This window comes from Coregonus lavaretus (assembly GCF_964263955.1).
Source record: "Coregonus lavaretus genome assembly, chromosome: 3".
Lineage (NCBI taxonomy): Eukaryota > Metazoa > Chordata > Actinopteri > Salmoniformes > Salmonidae > Coregonus > Coregonus lavaretus.
The window spans coordinates 54027807-54045358 of NC_139990.1; the positions used below are offsets into that span (position 1 = coordinate 54027807).

General features: G+C 45.5%; 1 protein-coding gene across 2 annotated transcripts; it reads left to right on the top strand.

Moving 5' to 3' along the window:
* Positions 1–13591: 13591 nt before the first annotated feature.
* Positions 13592–17465, top strand: apoeb (apolipoprotein Eb). 2 transcript variants are annotated; one of them, XM_084158037.1, is made up of 5 exons: positions 13592–13946; positions 14517–14582; positions 15116–15269; positions 15768–16055; positions 16184–17465. In XM_084158037.1, the coding sequence occupies exons 2-5, from the start codon at positions 14540–14542 to the stop codon at positions 16524–16526; spliced, it is 828 nt and encodes a 275-aa protein (XP_084014163.1). In that variant the 5' UTR covers positions 13592–13946; positions 14517–14539; the 3' UTR covers positions 16527–17465. The 2 variants fall into 2 exon arrangements, with proteins under 2 accessions (XP_084014163.1, XP_084014162.1); XM_084158036.1 differs by lacking the exon at positions 13592–13946 and having other exon boundaries at positions 14491–14582.
* The last annotated feature ends 87 nt before the right edge of the window (positions 17466–17552 follow it).

Sequence of the window (17552 nt, forward strand, 5' to 3'; positions counted from 1 at the left end):
ATGTTTTATTCTTTTTTTATTGGTACATTTTTGGGGGAAGCCTGGCTTCCCTTGGTATCCATGAATACACACCACTGGCAATAGCTCGCTTGCTCCTTCACCATAGTTTTAGAATGAATGCCATCTAGTGGCAGTGCATTGTCAATTCAGGGAATTATAAAGCCCTGTGCAATGATGGTGATTTACTGACCTCTGCACAGAAATCAGAAAATAGCTATAAATACAAGGACCTGACAAACACTCATGTACTGCTCCCCCCCCCCCCCCCCCCCCCCCCCCCACCCACCACCCCTCTCTCTCTGAATTACTTGTAAAAACAACACAGTCCTGTAATACTATCTGAAATCCTATCACACCCCACAATCCCAAACCCCCTCCAGAGGTGGGTATGGAGCATGTTCAGAGCTGTCTCTGCATGTCTGATGATGTACCTGTATCACCCATCCTCCCCCTCTCACTCCCTGGCTCTGCCAGGGCTCTCCCACGCTGCCTCACCCAGAGGTAAACAACATTCCTTGGCTCTGACCCCAACTACCACTGGCACCAGTAACCGTTAACCCTGCTGGGTTAGCCTGGTACTTCCTTTGTTCAACATCATTACATTATCAACCTAATATAAATGACCTGTAAAACGCTTTCTACTGGCCATACTGTTAACCCTCCAAACACTGTTAGACAAGCATATTCTTTGCTTACTGTTACCTGCATTGGGCTGCAGAACCGTATGTCCATAAAACAACTCTGTTAGAACAGGGAACATGACAACTCAACATAAACCAAAAGTGGATGTTGATTTAGATCTTTGCCTGGTAGGAAGACTGTAAAACAAATCTCTGAGATCTGCCTTATGTCACAGGGGTTCTGTAATGATAGACTAAATAGAGGACCTACAGCTAAGTCTACAATGAACTGGCAAATGGCTAATAGATAAGAACAAGAGACAAGAGACAACTAAGGAAATGGTCCTTACAGTGTTCCTTATGTTCCTTGGAGCAGCATTTTTACATAGTGAACTGTGTTTGATTTATGGTCAAATCAAATCAAATCCAATCCAATTGTATTGGCCACATGTGCCGAATACAACAGGTGCAGACATTACAGTGAAATGCTTACTTACAGCCCTTAACCAACAGTGCATTTATTTTTAATAAAAAAGTAAAATAAAACAACAACAAAAAAGTGTTGGGAAAAAAAGAGCAGAAGTAAAATAAAATAACAGTAGGGAGGCTATATATACAGGGGGGTACCGGTGCAGAGTCAATGTGCGGGGGCACCGGCTAGTAGAGGTAGATGAAGTAATATCTACATGTGGGTAGAGTTAAAGTGACTATGCATAAATAATTAACAGAGTAGCAGCAGCGTAAAAAGATGGGGTGGGGGGGCAGTGCAAATAGTCCGGGTAGCCATGATTAGCTGTTCAGGAGTCTTATGGCTTGGGGGTAGAAGCTGTTGAGAAGTCTTTTGGACCTAGACTCTGCACTCCGGTCCTTGTTGTTTGCTAGTGAACAGACTGTATTTCTATGTAAAAAGGCCATTGGAGGTGAGGTCACCCTATTATTCGGTGCAAGTTGCCACCAGTCAGCTAAATAAGCAAAATCAGTGAGTCAGAAGCAGATGACTGACCACACACACACGGAGAATAGAATCAAACCTAGTTTCAAAACTGGGCCCAGTTGAGCGGCCTTTAGCCAAAGAACAGCCAGTTGTGGTGACATCATGGACTCATGTGAAGTTAGAGGTGAGAGGTCTCACTCTGACCAGAGGTGACCAACTAACCACAGACCACAGTCCTCCAGCTCCCATCACACCACTCCTGACTCCAAGATGAGCTGGCTGGGGTTATGAGAGTTCACTGCTCACCGACAACCTCTCACACACTGCCCTGGTAGACGCATATTACCACATCACCCATCCTTACAATGAGAGGGAACAAAGAGATATATATTTTTAGGACAAGAGGAAGTGGCTTCTGTTACAGAACTCTGTAGACGTCTGTCGGTCTGTCTGTCAGTCTGTCTGTCTACAGCTAGTTATACTGTACCATCGTTCTTCTTACTCTCTCTCTCTCTCTCTCACTTCCCTCTCATTCTGTCTCTCCCTGTTTCTATGACCCAAGTGATCACGCCTTGAAAGCCATTACAACAGCTCTACTGCACTACTCTTCATAACAGCTGTGCTGCTATCCCTGTCTCTCGTGGTCCCAGCTTTAGTAGGACACGTCTGTCTGTCCCAGCAGGGAGAGCAGCAGTGGGTAGGGTACTGAGTTCAGCTCAGGCTGAGACATTTAAATACAAAGAGTGAACCAAATCACAATCAAATCAAATCAAATTGTATTTGTCACATGCTTCGTAAACAACAGGTGTAGACTAATAGTGAAATGCATATGGGCCCTTCCCAACAATGCAGAGAGAAACATTTTTGAAAAAAAAAAGAATAACACAAGGAATAAATACACAATGAGTAACGATAACTTGGGTATATACACGGGGTACCAGTACCGAGTCCATGTGCAGGGGTACGAGGTAATTAAGGTAGATATGTACATATAGGTAGGGATAAAGTGACTAGGCAACAGAATAGATAATAAACAGTAGCAGCAGCGTATGTGATGAGTCAAAAGAGTTAGTGCAAAAAGGGTCAATGCAGATAGTCCGGGTAGCTATTTGGTTAACTATTTAACTAACTATTTAGCAGAGAGAGAACAGTCTATGACTTGGGTAGCTGGAGTCTTTGACAATTTTTAGGACCTTCCTCTGACACCGTCTGGTATAGAGGTCCTGGATGGTAGGGAGCTCGGCCCCAATGATGTACTGGGCCGTACACACTACCCTCTGTATCGCCTTGCGGTCGGATGTCATGCAGTTGCCATACCAAGCGGTGATGTCCGCCAGTCAAGATGCTCTCAATGGTGAAGCTGTAGAACATTTTGAGGATCTGAGGGCCCATGCCAAATCTTTTCAGCCTCCTGGGGGGAAGAGGATTTCTTCACAACCGTGTTGGTGTGTGTGGACCATGATAATTCCTTAGTGATGTGGACACCGAGGAACTAGAAGCTCTCGACCCGCTCCACTACGGCCCCGTGGATGTGGATGGGGGCGTGCTCAGCCCTCCATTTCCTGTAGTCCACGATCATCTCCTTTGTCTTGCTGACATTGAGGAAGAGGTTGTTGTCCTGGCACCACACTGCCAGGTCACTGACCTCCTCCCTATAGGCTGTCTTCTCGTCGTCGGTGATCAGGCCAACCACCGTTGTGTCATTAGCAAACTTAATGATGGTATTGGAGTCGTGCGTAGTCACGCAGTCATGAGTGAACAGGGAGAACAGGAGGGGACAAAGCACGCACCCCTGAGAGGCCCCCGTGTTGAGGGTCAGCATGGCGGCTGTGTTGTTGCCTACCCTCACCACCTGGGGGCGGCCCATCAGGAAGTCCAGGATCCAGTTGCAATAGAGATTGTATCATCTGTGGATCTGTTGGGGCGATATGCGAATTGGATTGGGTCCAGTGTGTCTGGGATGATGGTGTTGATGTGAGCCATGACCAGCGTTTCAAAGCATTTCATGGCTACAGAAGTGAGTGCTACGGGGCAATAGTCGGGTAGAAAGGTTACCTTGGCATTCTTGGGCACAGGGTCTATGGTGGTATGCTTGAAACATGTAAGTATAAGATAATGGGTCAGAGAGAGGTTGAAAATGTCAGTGAAGATACTTGCCAGCTGTTCAGCGCATGCTCTGAGTACACGTCCTGGTAATCCGTCTGACCCCGCGGCCTTGTGAATGTAAACCTGTTTAAAGGTCTTACTCACATTGGCTACAGAGAGCGAGATCACACAGTCGTCCGGAACAGCTGGCGCTCTTATGCATGGTTCAGTGTTGCTTGCGTCGAAGCGAGCGTAGAAGGAATTTAGCTGGTCTGGAAACTCAAGTCACTGGGCAGCTCACGGCTGGGTTTCCCTTTGTAATCCAACAACCCTAGGAGCCTGTTGGAACAACTATAAAAACCCAATTCAATGCTGTTCCCACGTTAAATGTAGGAGAAGAATAACTCCAGAGGCCGATCAGATATCACAAAAGGATTGTGTGACAACAGATTGTGAGGTTGTTTGGATTAAATTACTTCAGTAATCCTCTGACTGTGTGCTGAATAGGACTGGACTTGTCATGCCGCTGAATGCCCACTTTTCCCATGTGACACACCCATACTGTGACATAGAGTATAGGAAGCATGTGGAATTCTATGCATCAAACTGAGAGACATCTGATGGGTCATTTGATTTTATGTTATATATTTTTTATCCTGTCAAATAATGTGTAAACTAAGATGGTAAAAATGAATTAAAATGTGTCCTCAAATTGCTTGTAGTCAGAAGAGACCACATGCACTGCAGTGGCTGTGCATCTCAAGATATGCTAGCTGGCTAGATATATACATATCCATTCCGACCAATCAGTGAAGAGATAGTAGTTGACTCCTGGAGGTTATCTCATACTATCAGGCTCTGAACAAACCAATCAATTCCATTTTGTGTTTCTTGGGAGAAAGCTTCTTGTGAATACAACACAGAGAGGAATGTCTAGTATTGACAGCAGAGGTAGCGTACCTGCTGGACCATTCTGGGTAAAGGCCATCAGTACTGCTGGAATCAGTAGTGGTGCTGATACAGTGGCTTGCGAAAGTGTTCACCCCCCTTGGCATTTTTCCTATTTTGTTGCCTTACAACCCGGAATTAAAATGGATTTGTTGGGGGGTTTGTATCATTTGATTTATACAACATGCCTACCACTTTGAAGATACAAAATATATTTTATTGTAAAACAAACAAGAAATAAGGCAAAAAAAACAGAAAACTTGAGGGTGCATAAATATTCACAGATTCTCAATTGGATTGAGGTCTGGTCTTTGACTAGGCCATTCCAAGATAATTAAATGTTTCCCCTTAAACCACTTGAGTGTTGCTTTAGCAGTATGCTTAGGGTTATTGTCCTGCTGGAAGGTGAACCTCCATCCCAGTCTCAAATCTCTGGAAGACTGAAACAGGTTTCCCTCAAGAATTTCCCTGTATTTAGCGCCATCCATCATTCCTTCAATTCTGACCAGTTTCCCAGTCCCTGCTGATGAAAAACATCTCCACAGCATGATGCAGCCACCACCATGGGGATGGTGTTCTCGGGGTGATGAGAGGTGTTGGGTTTGCGCCAGACATAGCGTTTTCCTTGATGGACAAAAAGCTACATTTTCGTCTCATCTGACCAGAGTACCTTCTTCCATATGTTTGGGGAGTCTCCCACATGCCTTTTGGCGAACACCAAATGTGTTTGCTTATTTTTTTCTTTAAGCAATGGCTTTTTTCTGGCCACTCTTCCGTAAAGCCCGGCTCTGTGGAGTGTACGGCTTAAAGTGGTCCTATGGACAGATACTCCAATCTCCGCTGTGGAGCTTTGCAGCTCCTTCAGGGTTATCTTTGGTCTCTTTGTTGCTTCTCTGATTAATGCCCTCCTTGCCTGGTCCATGAGTTTTGGTGGGCGGCCCTCTCTTGGCAGGTTTGTTGTGGTGCCATATTCTTTCCGTTTTTTAATAATGGATTTAATTGTGCTCCGTGGGATGTTCAAAGTTTCTGATATATTTTTATAACCCAACCCTGATCTGTACTTCTCCACATCTTTGTTCCTGACCTGTTTGGAGAGCTCCTTGGTCTTCATGGTGCCGCTTGCTTGGTGGTGCCCCTTGCTTAGTGGTGTTGCAGACTCTGGGGCCTTTCAGAACACGTATATATATATATATATATATATATATATATATATATATATATATATATATATATATATATATATATACTGAGATCATCTGACACTTAGATTACACACAGGTGGACTTTATTTAACTAATTATGTGACTTCTGAAGGTAATTGGTTGCAACAGATCTTATTTAGGGGCTTCATAGCAAAGGGGGTGAATACATATGCACGCACCACTTTTCCGTGATTTATTTTTTAGAATTTTTTGAAATAAGAATATGAAATCCAAATAAAAATCCATTTAAATTACAGGTTGTAATGCAACAAAATAGGAAAAACGCCAAGGGGGATGAATACTTTTGCAAAGCACAGTAACAAGGCCTATATATGGCCAGCATTACACAGACAGTCAAAGATATAAACTGTCATTACCTGAGTATAACAATTACTCAACAGAAGATGTATCATTATGAAAGCTCTGTTGTTGTTCCACTGGGGCTTTCCAGAACCCCTTACAAGACCCAAGATGTTAACTTTCACATTCACCACACAAGACCATCTCTAACCAAGCCTTAACCATGCTTAGGTATTACTATGCCAGACTAAATTCCTGAGCAGAACATATTCAGGACAAATCTGATCCATGAGATGAACAAGCAATACCGCAAGAACATTGTTGTTGATCAAGATGTGGCCTTGATGTACTTCCATTGTATTCATCAGTTGTGTAAAGTACTTAAGTAAAAATACTTTAAAGTACTACTTAAGTAGTTTTTGGGGTGAAGTAAAAGTAAATCTGTACTTTACTTTACTATTTATATTTTGACAACTTTTACTTTTACTTCACACATTCCTAAAGAAAATAATGTACTTTTTACCCCATACATTTTCCCTGAAACCCAAAAGTATTCATTACATTTTGAATGCTTAGCAGTACAGGAAAATGGTCCAATTCACGCACTTATCAAGAGAACATCCCTGGTCATCCCTACTGTCTCTGATATGGCAGACTCACTAAAAACATATGCTTCGTTTGTAAATTATGTCTGAGTGTTGGTGTGTGCCCCTAGCTATACGTAAATAAATAAAAACAAGAAAATGGTGCCGTTCTGGTTTGCTTAATATAAGGAATTTGAAACTATTTCTACATTTACTTTTGATACTTAAGTACTGTATATTTTAGCAATTACATTTACGTTTGATACTTAAGTATATTTAAAACCAAATACTTTTAGACTTTACTCAAGTAGTATTTGACTACTCCCGCTCAACGTCGCCGGTTTACTAACCACCGGTCCTGGCAATCCCTCATTATGCACACCTGGCAACCCTCATTACGCACACCTGCGCCCCATCATGAGGCACACCTGGACTCCCACCAGGCAATATTGTTTATGTTTCCATGTTAGACGCTTCTCTTGGTTTGTAGCGGTCCATGGTCTTCATCATTAAACTCACTAACTGCAATTGCTTCCTGCGACTATGTTACAGAATATTGCCTCAGAGAACGGAAGCAGCAGCCAACCGAGACATCTCCCAGATGGTCGGCGAACAGGGAAACCTACTTCGCCAACACCACGATCAGCTGGCGCAACTGAGGATGGCGATGGATGAGGTCCTCCGCGTTCGTCAATGTCTAGTTCTTCCCCAAGGGGCATCACCCCCAACGAGTGGAGGATCCTCTACCATGAGTTGACCCAGTGAGCCAACACCCCAGCCCATTCAGCAGTCTGCCCAGGTCAGCGATGCCCGTTTGTCACTTCCAGACAAATATGACAGGACTCCATCCAATTGCCGTGGCTTCCTCCTCCAGTGCTCCCTCTATTCTTCTCATCAAACGGGAGCCCCCACCACCGAGAGGTCCAGGGTTGCCACGGTTATTTCCCTGTTGACCGGCGGGCGTTGGAATGGGCTACGGCCATCTGGGAGAGAGGAGAGGAGGAGCTGGGTTCCTATGGGAGGTTCATGGCTCTGTTCAGAGGAGTCTTCGATCATCCACCGGAGGGCAAAGAGGGGGGTGAGCGCCTACTCCAACTACAGCAGGAGGACCAGACCGCTGCGGAGTACGGCCTCAACTTTCGTACAGTGGCAGCATCCAGCGGATGGAATGAGCCGGTGCTCCGCACTTTATTCAGAAGAGGATTGCGTGAGGAGGTCCAGACGGAGCTGGCATGCCGAGACGACACCCTCTCATTGGATGCACTCATCACGATGGCCATCCATCTGGATAACCTCCTTCGGGAGCGTCGGCACTCCCATCGCCTCTCTCCCTTCTTTGTTGACCGATCTGAGACATTCTGAACCGATGGAGGTAGGGGCCACACGCCTCCCCGCGGCTGAGCAACACTGTCGGAGACAGCTGGGGCTCTGTCCCTATTGTGGCCAGGAGGGACACCAGCTTCAACGGTGTCCGCTACGTTCTAACCCGAGAGTCACTAGAGCAGAGGGATGGTCCAGTGACCATCCGTCTCCTGGGGTAGGTGTGAGTATTCCATCATCTTCACTCTCCACCAAACCCTTTTTAGTACCGATTTCACTAGCTGGCTGTCCCTCATGTGTTGTTTCCACAGCTCTATGTGGACTCCGGTGCCGCTGGGAATTTTATTGACTAGGCCCTTGCCTCCTCCCTGAACAAAACATCATACACGCTTTCCTCTCCATTTCCGGTTCAAGCACTCGATAACCGACCACTTGGATCTGGCACAGTCACACACAACACAGCACCACTCACCATTACCGTGGGACCTCTGCACCATGAAAGCCTCCCCTTCCTCATCATCCAAGCACCCGTAGACAAAGTCATCCTCAGCCTCCCGTGGCTCCAACGTGGCTTCTCGCCGAGGATGGAGATTACGGCCTGGGCACCCGGATGCCGGAAGACCTGCTTTCCCTTACCCTGTGGTTCCACATCAGTTGAGGAGTCCAGTTGAGAGTCCCCTCCTCATCGCCCCTGGGACTGTGCCCTCAACCTGCTAACAGACTCTATGCAGCCGCATCTACCCCCTGTCGGTGGCTGAAACCAAGGCTATGGAGGAGTACATCCAGGAGGGTCTCCAACAGGGTTTCATCCGCCCATCCACCTCCCCTGCATTGGCTGGTTTCTTCTTCGTGGCCAAGAAGGAGGGGGGTCTTCGTCCGTGTATTGACTACTCCCGTTGGTGCCGGCCGCCATTGAACAGCTCCGCGGGGCCCAGTTTCTTACCAAGCTGGACCTGCGGAGTGCCTACAATTTGATCCGCATCCGGGAGGGGGATGAATGGAAGACGGCTTTCAGCACGGTGTCTGAACACTACGAGTACTTGGTGATGCTTTATGGTTTAGCCAGTGCTCTGTGTCCCAGGCATTCGTGAACTAATGTTTCGGGACATGCTTGGGCACCAGGTGGTTGTGTATATCGACGACATCCTGATCTACTCGGCCACCTTAGAGGAGCACATCGCCCACATCCGGGTAGTCATGGGACGCCTCCTGGAGAACCATCTGTACATTAAAGCGGAGAAGTGCCAGTTCCATCAGGTCGCTGTCTCCTTCTTGGGATATCGTATCAGTCCACAGGGAGTGGTTATGGAGGAAAGGAAGGTAGATGGGGTCAGGTTATGGCCAGTCCAACCACCATAAAGGGACTACAATGTTTTGTTGGGGGTTTGCCAACTTTTACCACCGCTTCATCAGGAACTTCAGCTCCATCGCCTCTCCTCAAAGGTGGTCCCCATAAGTTGGCATGGAATCCTGCAGCTGAGGCCTTCCGCCTGCTGATGGGGTGTTTCATCTCCGCCCGTTGCTGAAACACCCAGACCCTACGCTGCCCTTCGTGGTGGAGGTGGATGCCTCAGAAGTGAGTGTGGGGGCCGTCCGGTCACAACGTCAAGGTAATCCACAAAAACTGTATCCTTGTACATAATACTGTAAAAAACTGTGCCCTGCAGAAAGGAACTATGATGTCAGTGATTGGGAGCTCCTGGCGGGGAAGTTGCCATTAGAGGAGTGGAGACACTGCTGGAGGGTGCCACGGACCCGTTTCTCATCCTCACCGACCATCGGAGCTTGAAGTACATACGGACAGCGAGGCGGCTGAACCCGCACCAAGCAAGGTGGGCCCTTTTCTTTACTAGATTCAACTTCACCTTATCATACCGCCCAGGTTCAAAGAACATCAAAGCTGATGCCCTGTCCCATCTCCACGATTCGGGAGAGGTCCCTGTCCTGAGTGGTCCCATCATACCGCCCTCCCGACTCATTGCCTCCGTGCTCTGGGACATAGACGTGGACATCCGCCAGGCTCTGGAGAGGGAACCTGCACCGGCTACCTGTCCTCTGGCGCACACCTACGTTCCCACTGAGGTAAGGGATCGGCTTTTGACCTGGGCGCACACATCCCTTGCCACTGGACACCCAGGTATCACCCGCACCACTCAATCCATCTCCGTTAAGTACTGGTGGCCCACCTTGGCGCAGGACGTTGCCCGCTACGTCAACTCCAGCTCTGTATGTGCCCAAACCAAGTCTCCCCGGAACGCTCCAGCAGGGAAACTCCTCCCCTCCCCGTTCCTCAGCAGCCTTGGACCCATCTGTCGATAGATTTTGTCACTGATCTTCCCCTGTCTGATGGTTTCACCACTGTTATGGTTGTTGTGGACAGATTCTCCTAATCCTGCCATTTTATCCTTCTCCCTGGTCTCCCTACCGCTCTCCAGGTCGCTGAGGCACTGTTCCAGCAGGTGCTTTGGCAAAGTGGGTGGGGTTATATCTGGCCCGGTTGGCCCTGTCCGGGGATATCGTCGGACGGGGCCACAATTTTCTATTAAGGTATCTTTACTTTTACTAAAGTATGACAATTGGTTACTTTTGATCAAGAAGAGTATGGAATGACTATCCTCTCACAAATAACATCAGTTCTGACCTTTGTTTGACTCCTAAGATTATAATTATACACAAGTGTCATGGATTGTTTTTGTTTTTTTGTATATGCCAACTCCCCCTGAGATGCCTGCAAGGAGTGGGGCCAGGGTCACCATTGTACAGCGCCTCTGGAGCAATTAGGGTTAAGTGCCTTGCTCAAGGGCACAGGGAGATTTTTCACCTTGTCGGCTCCGGTATTCGAACCAGCGACTTTTCAGTTACTGGCCCAAAGCTCTGACCTCGAGATAGATGTCCAACAATACATGAACTGTGACTAGACCTAACAAAGGAGAATTAGAGAGCTACATTTGGGTGTGTGAACTCATATTGGAGTCAGCGCTTTCTGTCTTTTTTTGTCATTGTCTCAGTTCCTTACAGTCTTTGAACAATAAAGCTAGCTCTGTCAAACCCTTATCTTGAGTGAGTTATCTTGAGGTTATAATATGCACATTTTCTACAGTATCTCATTTTTACCTCGGTTGCAGGGGGGAAAAAACATACAAAACTGAAAAACAAATTTTTCTCTCATTGGACAAAGGCCTATCCCAACTAACCTGTCTGTTTATGTACTTTTAACTCATGTGATGTATGAACTGTCTTTGTTGCCCCTCACGCCACTCTTTCTCTCTATACCGCCCACTCATAATCCTTCCTGCTGCACCCCAGCTCTATCCCCAAGCCCAGACATGTCCCTGAAAACAGCCGTATCTCCTACTCCTATCTTGTTTTGCACTGATCACTGCTTGTCACCCTGGGGAGTTATTGTTTTGAGGAAATAACAGATGTTACAGTGCCTTCAGAAAGTATTCATACCCCTTGACTTATTCCACATTTTGTTGTGTTCAAAATGGATTAAATAGATTTTTCTCTCACCCATCTACACACAATACCCCATAATGACAAAGTGAAAACCTGTTTGTTTTCTAAATTTTGCAAATGTATTAAATGAAATACAGATATCTTATTTACATAAGTATTCACACCCCTGGGTCAATACTTTGTCGAGGCACCTTTGGCTGTGATTACAGCTGTGAGTCTTTCTGGGTAAGTCTAAGAGCTTTCTACACCTGGATTGTGGAACATTTGCCCATTATTCTTTTCAAAATTCTTCAAGCTCTGTCAAATTGGTTGTTGATTATTTTCAGGTAATTTCATAGATTTTCAAGTCAATGTAGCCCTTTCCTGCAGTAAAATGACCAAATCGGCCCGTAGTGGCCTCATGGGTGGAATGTTATATTTTTCATAATTTCATGATTTTTTTTTTTTTTTACAGAAATACCTTATTAACATAAGTATTCAGAACCTTTGCTATGAGACTCAAAATTGAGCTCAGGTGCATCCTGTTTCCATTGATCATCCTTGATGTTTCCACAACTTGATTGGAGTCCATCTGTGGTAAATTCAATTGATTGGACATGATTTGGAAAGGCACACACATAACACTTTGCATTCAGGACAAAAGGTTAATCGCTTTGCCACATTTTTTGCAGTATTACTTTAGTGCCTTGTTGCAAACAGGATGCATGTTTTGGAACATTTTTATTCTGTACAGGCTTCCTTCTTTTCCCTCTATTATTGTGGAGTATTATTGTGGAGTAACTACAAAGTTGTTGATCCATCCTCAGTTTTCTCCTAGCACAGCCATTAAACTCTGTAACTGTTTTAAAGTCACCATTGGCCTCATGGTGAAATCCCTGAGCGGTTTCCTTCCTCTCCGGCAACTGATTTAGGAAGGACGCCTGTATCTTTGTAGTGACTGGGTGTATCAATAAACCATCCAAAGTGTAATCAATAACTTCACCATACTCAAAGGGATATTCAATGTCTGCTTTTCTTGTTTTTACCCATCTACCAATAGGTGCCATTCTTTGCGAGGCATAGGAAAACATCCCTGGTCTTTGTGGTTGAATGTGTGTTTGAAATTCACTGCTCGACTGAGGTACTTTACAGACAATTGTACAGTGCCTTCAGAAAGTATTCAGACCTCCCCAACAAAGTACTGAGTAAAGGGTCTGAATACTTATGTAAATGTGATATTTCCGTTTTTTTTATAAATTTGCAAACATTTCTAAAAACCTGTTTTTTCTTTGTAATTATGGGGTATTGTGTGTAGATATAGTAATACATTTTAGAATAAAGCAGTAACGTAACAAAATGTGGAAAAAGTCAAGGGGTCCGAATACTTTCCGAAGGCACTGTATGTGTGGGGTACATAGATGTGTTTAACATCATTCAAAAATCATGTTAAACACTATTATTGCACGCAGAGTGAGTCCATGCAACTTATTATCTGACTTGTTAAGCATATTTTTACTCCTGAACAAAGGGGTTGAATATTTACTGACTTAAGACATTTCAGTTTTTCATTTTAAATTAATTTAGACACATTTTCAAAACATTATTACACTTTTACATTATGGGGTATTGTGTGTATGCCAATGACAAAAAAATCTAAATGTAATCAATTTGATATTGGCTGTAACACAACAAAATGTGGAAAAAGTCAAGGGGTGTGAATACTTTCTGAAGGCACTGTATATGACTGATCCTAGTTGGATTGTGAATAGTGAACAGTATTATTTGTGTTATTCTGGTAGAAAATGTTCCATGGGTCATGGGTTCAACATCATGTAGACTACTTACCCAGTCTGGTCATTGTGGAGACAGTGCCTTTCAAATGTATTTGATTGGTGACCATCATGCATTCAAATAGCCCAAGGTAAATTAATGAAGACTGATGGTGAGTGGTGGCAGGGGGTAGCCGTTGATACACTGATACCATGATTAAAGATAAACTGATTCAAATTCATTGAAGACCAGTGGAGCTGCCTGACAGATTCCTGGCGCCAGCAGTAGATTATAATTGTCCAAAGAATTGTTCTCTGAGACATGTAACATTTCATTGCATTCCCAAAACGGATTACATAAAACACACCTTAAAAAGCCAAAGACCAAAAAGGCAGTTTATAAAGTAACTGAATGAGCCACAATCCCATCTAATAAGCAGAGTTCTTTAAACGAGTTTCCTTGTTTGGAATAGCCTACACGTTTTTTCATAGAAGCACAAACTATTTTCGTTGACGTACATCATAAACTATATATTGCACAATCACCATATAGCCAACAACAAAGCAAAGAGATGAGAACTTCGAACGCGGAGTGGCACATCGCTTGGAACTAACCATGAGCCGAGCCGCACATCATCACATGGGCGCGCTCTCTCAGCCCCAGCGACAGGCGCGCGGCCGTCCCAGGACAGGATAAAAAGCCCCGCGAACCGTCCCTAGAGCACGGAAGGAACTGGATTTCTTAGGTGAGTGAGGGATGGGGACAACTGATGGGGACCATACAGGCTACAAACGCGCTTTAGTCATGAGTGAAATACATACTTTTTTGTAGAAACATAAAGCATCTCTAAGTAGGCTAGATTTGATACCGAGATAGTGGCTACTTATAAATTATTGCATTAGGTTAGGTTGCTGTAGCCTACACGTTGGCACTGAAAAGCAAGTAATTTATCTTCTTATTATAGTGTGCAGATTAATCAGACCAAATGTATGGTAAAACTGTTAAGAAGAGCGTCATTGTAGGGGAAACAGAAAATGATCATGGAGAACAAAGTTAGTTTATAGCATAATGACTGGATTTAAGTTGAATCTAAAACGTTTAATTGCTTAGAACTAGTTTAGATGCTATTCTATGAAAGGTTACTTTTCCTATTTATTCGATTGGCTCACAATAGTATTCTACTTTATTCCCCAAAAAAATATTCTGCCAATTATTCCAATTATTTACCATTGTATCTTTGTATGTTGTTGTAGTTATTTTATATAGCTTTGATAGACAACCACTGTCTGACATGGGTCTATGTCTGTTTTCATAGGTGTATCTGTCTGTCAATCAATCATGTTGGCTGTGGCAATAATCCTTGCTCTGACAGTCATCTCTGGTAAGCCTGGGTTTACACTGGTCCCTTTTGACACTGTTATCAATATATACAGTGCCTTGCAAAAGTATTCATACCCCTTGGATTTCTTCAAATTGTATTGTATTAGAAAGTGGGCTTAAAATGGATTTCATTGTAATTCTTTACAATTAACTACTATATTTTAGTTATACATGTTTTATTAATATTTAAAAAATAGTATTGGCAATAAAATTACAATTAAATACATTTTAATCCCACTTTCTAACACAATAAAATGTGAAGAAATCCAAGGGGTATGAATACTTTTGCAAGGCTAAATCCAAGGGGTATATATATTTAGTATTAGTCAACTGTATGTGCATGAATGCATTTACTTACTCCTTGCTGAAATCAGTCTTTTAGGATCAACTCTTACAATGCTGTAATACTGTCTTGTATAATTAAGCTTCATACTGTACCAAGGCTCCACGCTCTCATTACCAGACTGGATTTAACCCCCCTGATGGTGTATATTATGTCAACCTCACCTCAGAGCTCTCTGTGTCTCCCTGCAGGCTGCCATGCCCGCGCTGTGCGCCAGGCAGAGGCCCCCCAGAACCGCTGGGAGGAGAACGTTGAGCGCTTCTGGACCTACGTGTCTGAGCTCAACAGCAGAGCCGACGGACTGGTGGACAACCTCAAGGCCTCCCAGCTCAGCAGAGAACTCGAGTGAGTGGCGCGTTGTAACACTATTTCATTCTGAAGTGATATAGGCTCATATACCTTGCTTCATCACTCTCCATTATCACCTTGTGCTGTGTGACTGTCCCTGACCTTGCTTCCCCTCTTTTCCTCTCTCCCCTGTCCTCCCCCCTGTCCCCCTATGTCCCTGACCATGCCTCCCCTCTCTCCCCTGTCCTCCCCCCTGTCCCCCTATGTCCCTGACCATGCCTCCCCTCTCTCCCCTGTCCTCTCCCCTGTCCTCCTATGTCCCTGACCATGCCTCCCCTCTCTCCCCTGTCCTCCCCCCTGTCCCCCTATGTCCCTGACTATGCCTCCCCTCTCTCCCCTGTCCTCCCCCCTGTACCCCTATGTCCCTGACCATGCCTCCCCTCTCTCCCCTGTCCTCCCCCCTGTACCCCTGTGTCCCCGCACGTCACTGACCATGTATCCCTCTCCCCACTTTATGGGCATCTCTAACCATGCCTCCCTTCTCCCTCTCCGCAGCACCCTGATCACTGACACTGTGGCTGAGCTGACCGTGTACAGGGAGGACATCCAGACCAAGCTGGGGCCCTACGCCCAGGACACAGCCGGCCTGCTGGGCCAGGATCTGCAGCTTCTGACCACCAAGCTCCAGACTGACATGGTTGACGCCAAGGAGCGCAGCACACAGTACCTGGGAGAGCTCAAGACCATGATGGAGCAGAATGCTGATGATGTCCACAACCGCGGCAACACCTACATCCGCAAATTGAAGAAACGCCTTAACAAGGACACAGAGGAGATCCGCAAGTGAGTATAGATGGCAGCAGCTAATGTACTTTAACAGCTTGCTTTCCTAACAGATAATTTCAAAATACAGTTTTAATATGTCTTCTATGTGATGCTAACCCCCTCTCCCTCTGCCTCTCCCTCCCCAGCACCGTGGCCACCTACCTGGGTGAGATCCAGTCCCGTACCTCCCAAAACATGGATATCGTGAAGGAGCGTGTGGAGCCCTACGTGAGTCAGGCCCACGACACCGCCGCCAAGAGGTTGGGCAGCTTCACTGACCTTCTGAAGAACCAGGCCCAGGACCTGAGCCAGCAGGTCTCCACCCAGGCCGAAGGCATGCGTGAGCAGCTGGAGGCCACTGCCGAGGACCTGCGCACCACCCTGGAAGGCAAGATCGATGAGCTCAGCAGCCTGATCGCCCCCTACGCCGCCAAGATCCGTGAGCAGCTCCAGACCATCATGGACAAGGTCAAGGAGACCAACGCCTAAATGGACCCAGGGGAGGGAGGGGTTTGGAGGACCGGTGTCCCGCCACTACACCCCTGTTTAAGTAGGGGTGCGGGTTGTGAAGCACTGTGCCACCATTCACCTAGATACCACAGAGTGGAGGAGGGAGTGCTGTTTTCACTCTGTTGGCACTGTATGTTTGGGGTGAGGGGGGTTGATAGAGAGAGAGGGGTGAGGAAGACAGAGCTTTGAATGGGTTTTGAGCAGACAAACACAGTCCTTTATGTCTGTTTAGGCCTCAGAAAGGCATTTACTGTTTAAATCACTTAAATCACTCTCTCGCTGTATTATCTCCTCATCCCAGAACACAAGAGCCACACTCAATACTGCCTTTCATAAACACACAAGAGGCTATTGTTTTTAACCTGCTTCGCTTGTCTTCCTCGTTATAAGTGCTCTAGATGTCTCCTCCAAAATGTTCTACTAATCTGCATCAGGTTTCTAAGGCTACTATATGGGACACAGGGGGGGGTTGAAACAGTATCTTCCAATCGTGAGCCAAATTGGCTGGGGCCCATTCCAGCGCTGTCCCTGTCCTTCATTTCAATAACTGCACTGAACTATGACTGGGCTTATCTCCAGCACTAGCATCAGTCTTTCCAGAACCATTGGAGAAGAACCACTCTGTGCCTTGCTTGTCTATGATGCTGTATCAACACCTGCTCTGTAGGCTCTCTATTTGTTGTGATTCATATAGAAGTGTATTTACTATGACTGTGATATGATGCGAATATGACAATCAAACTAAAAGGCATACTTCACAGGGTCCATATACTACCTGTCTGTATTATTTCAGTTTGGCCAGAGTGTCTCTGCCACTTCACAATGTAACATGCCCATGCTTCTCACCATAGTACACTGTCCATCTGGCTGACTGCAGTGTGCTACCCAGCGCTGCGTAAATAAAATATGTAAAGAGATGCTAAATTGTCAGTGTGTTCTTTTCTTGTCAAACATTTATACACTTTTTTCAACTTTGAAATGTCTTTATTTTTAGTTACAATGACA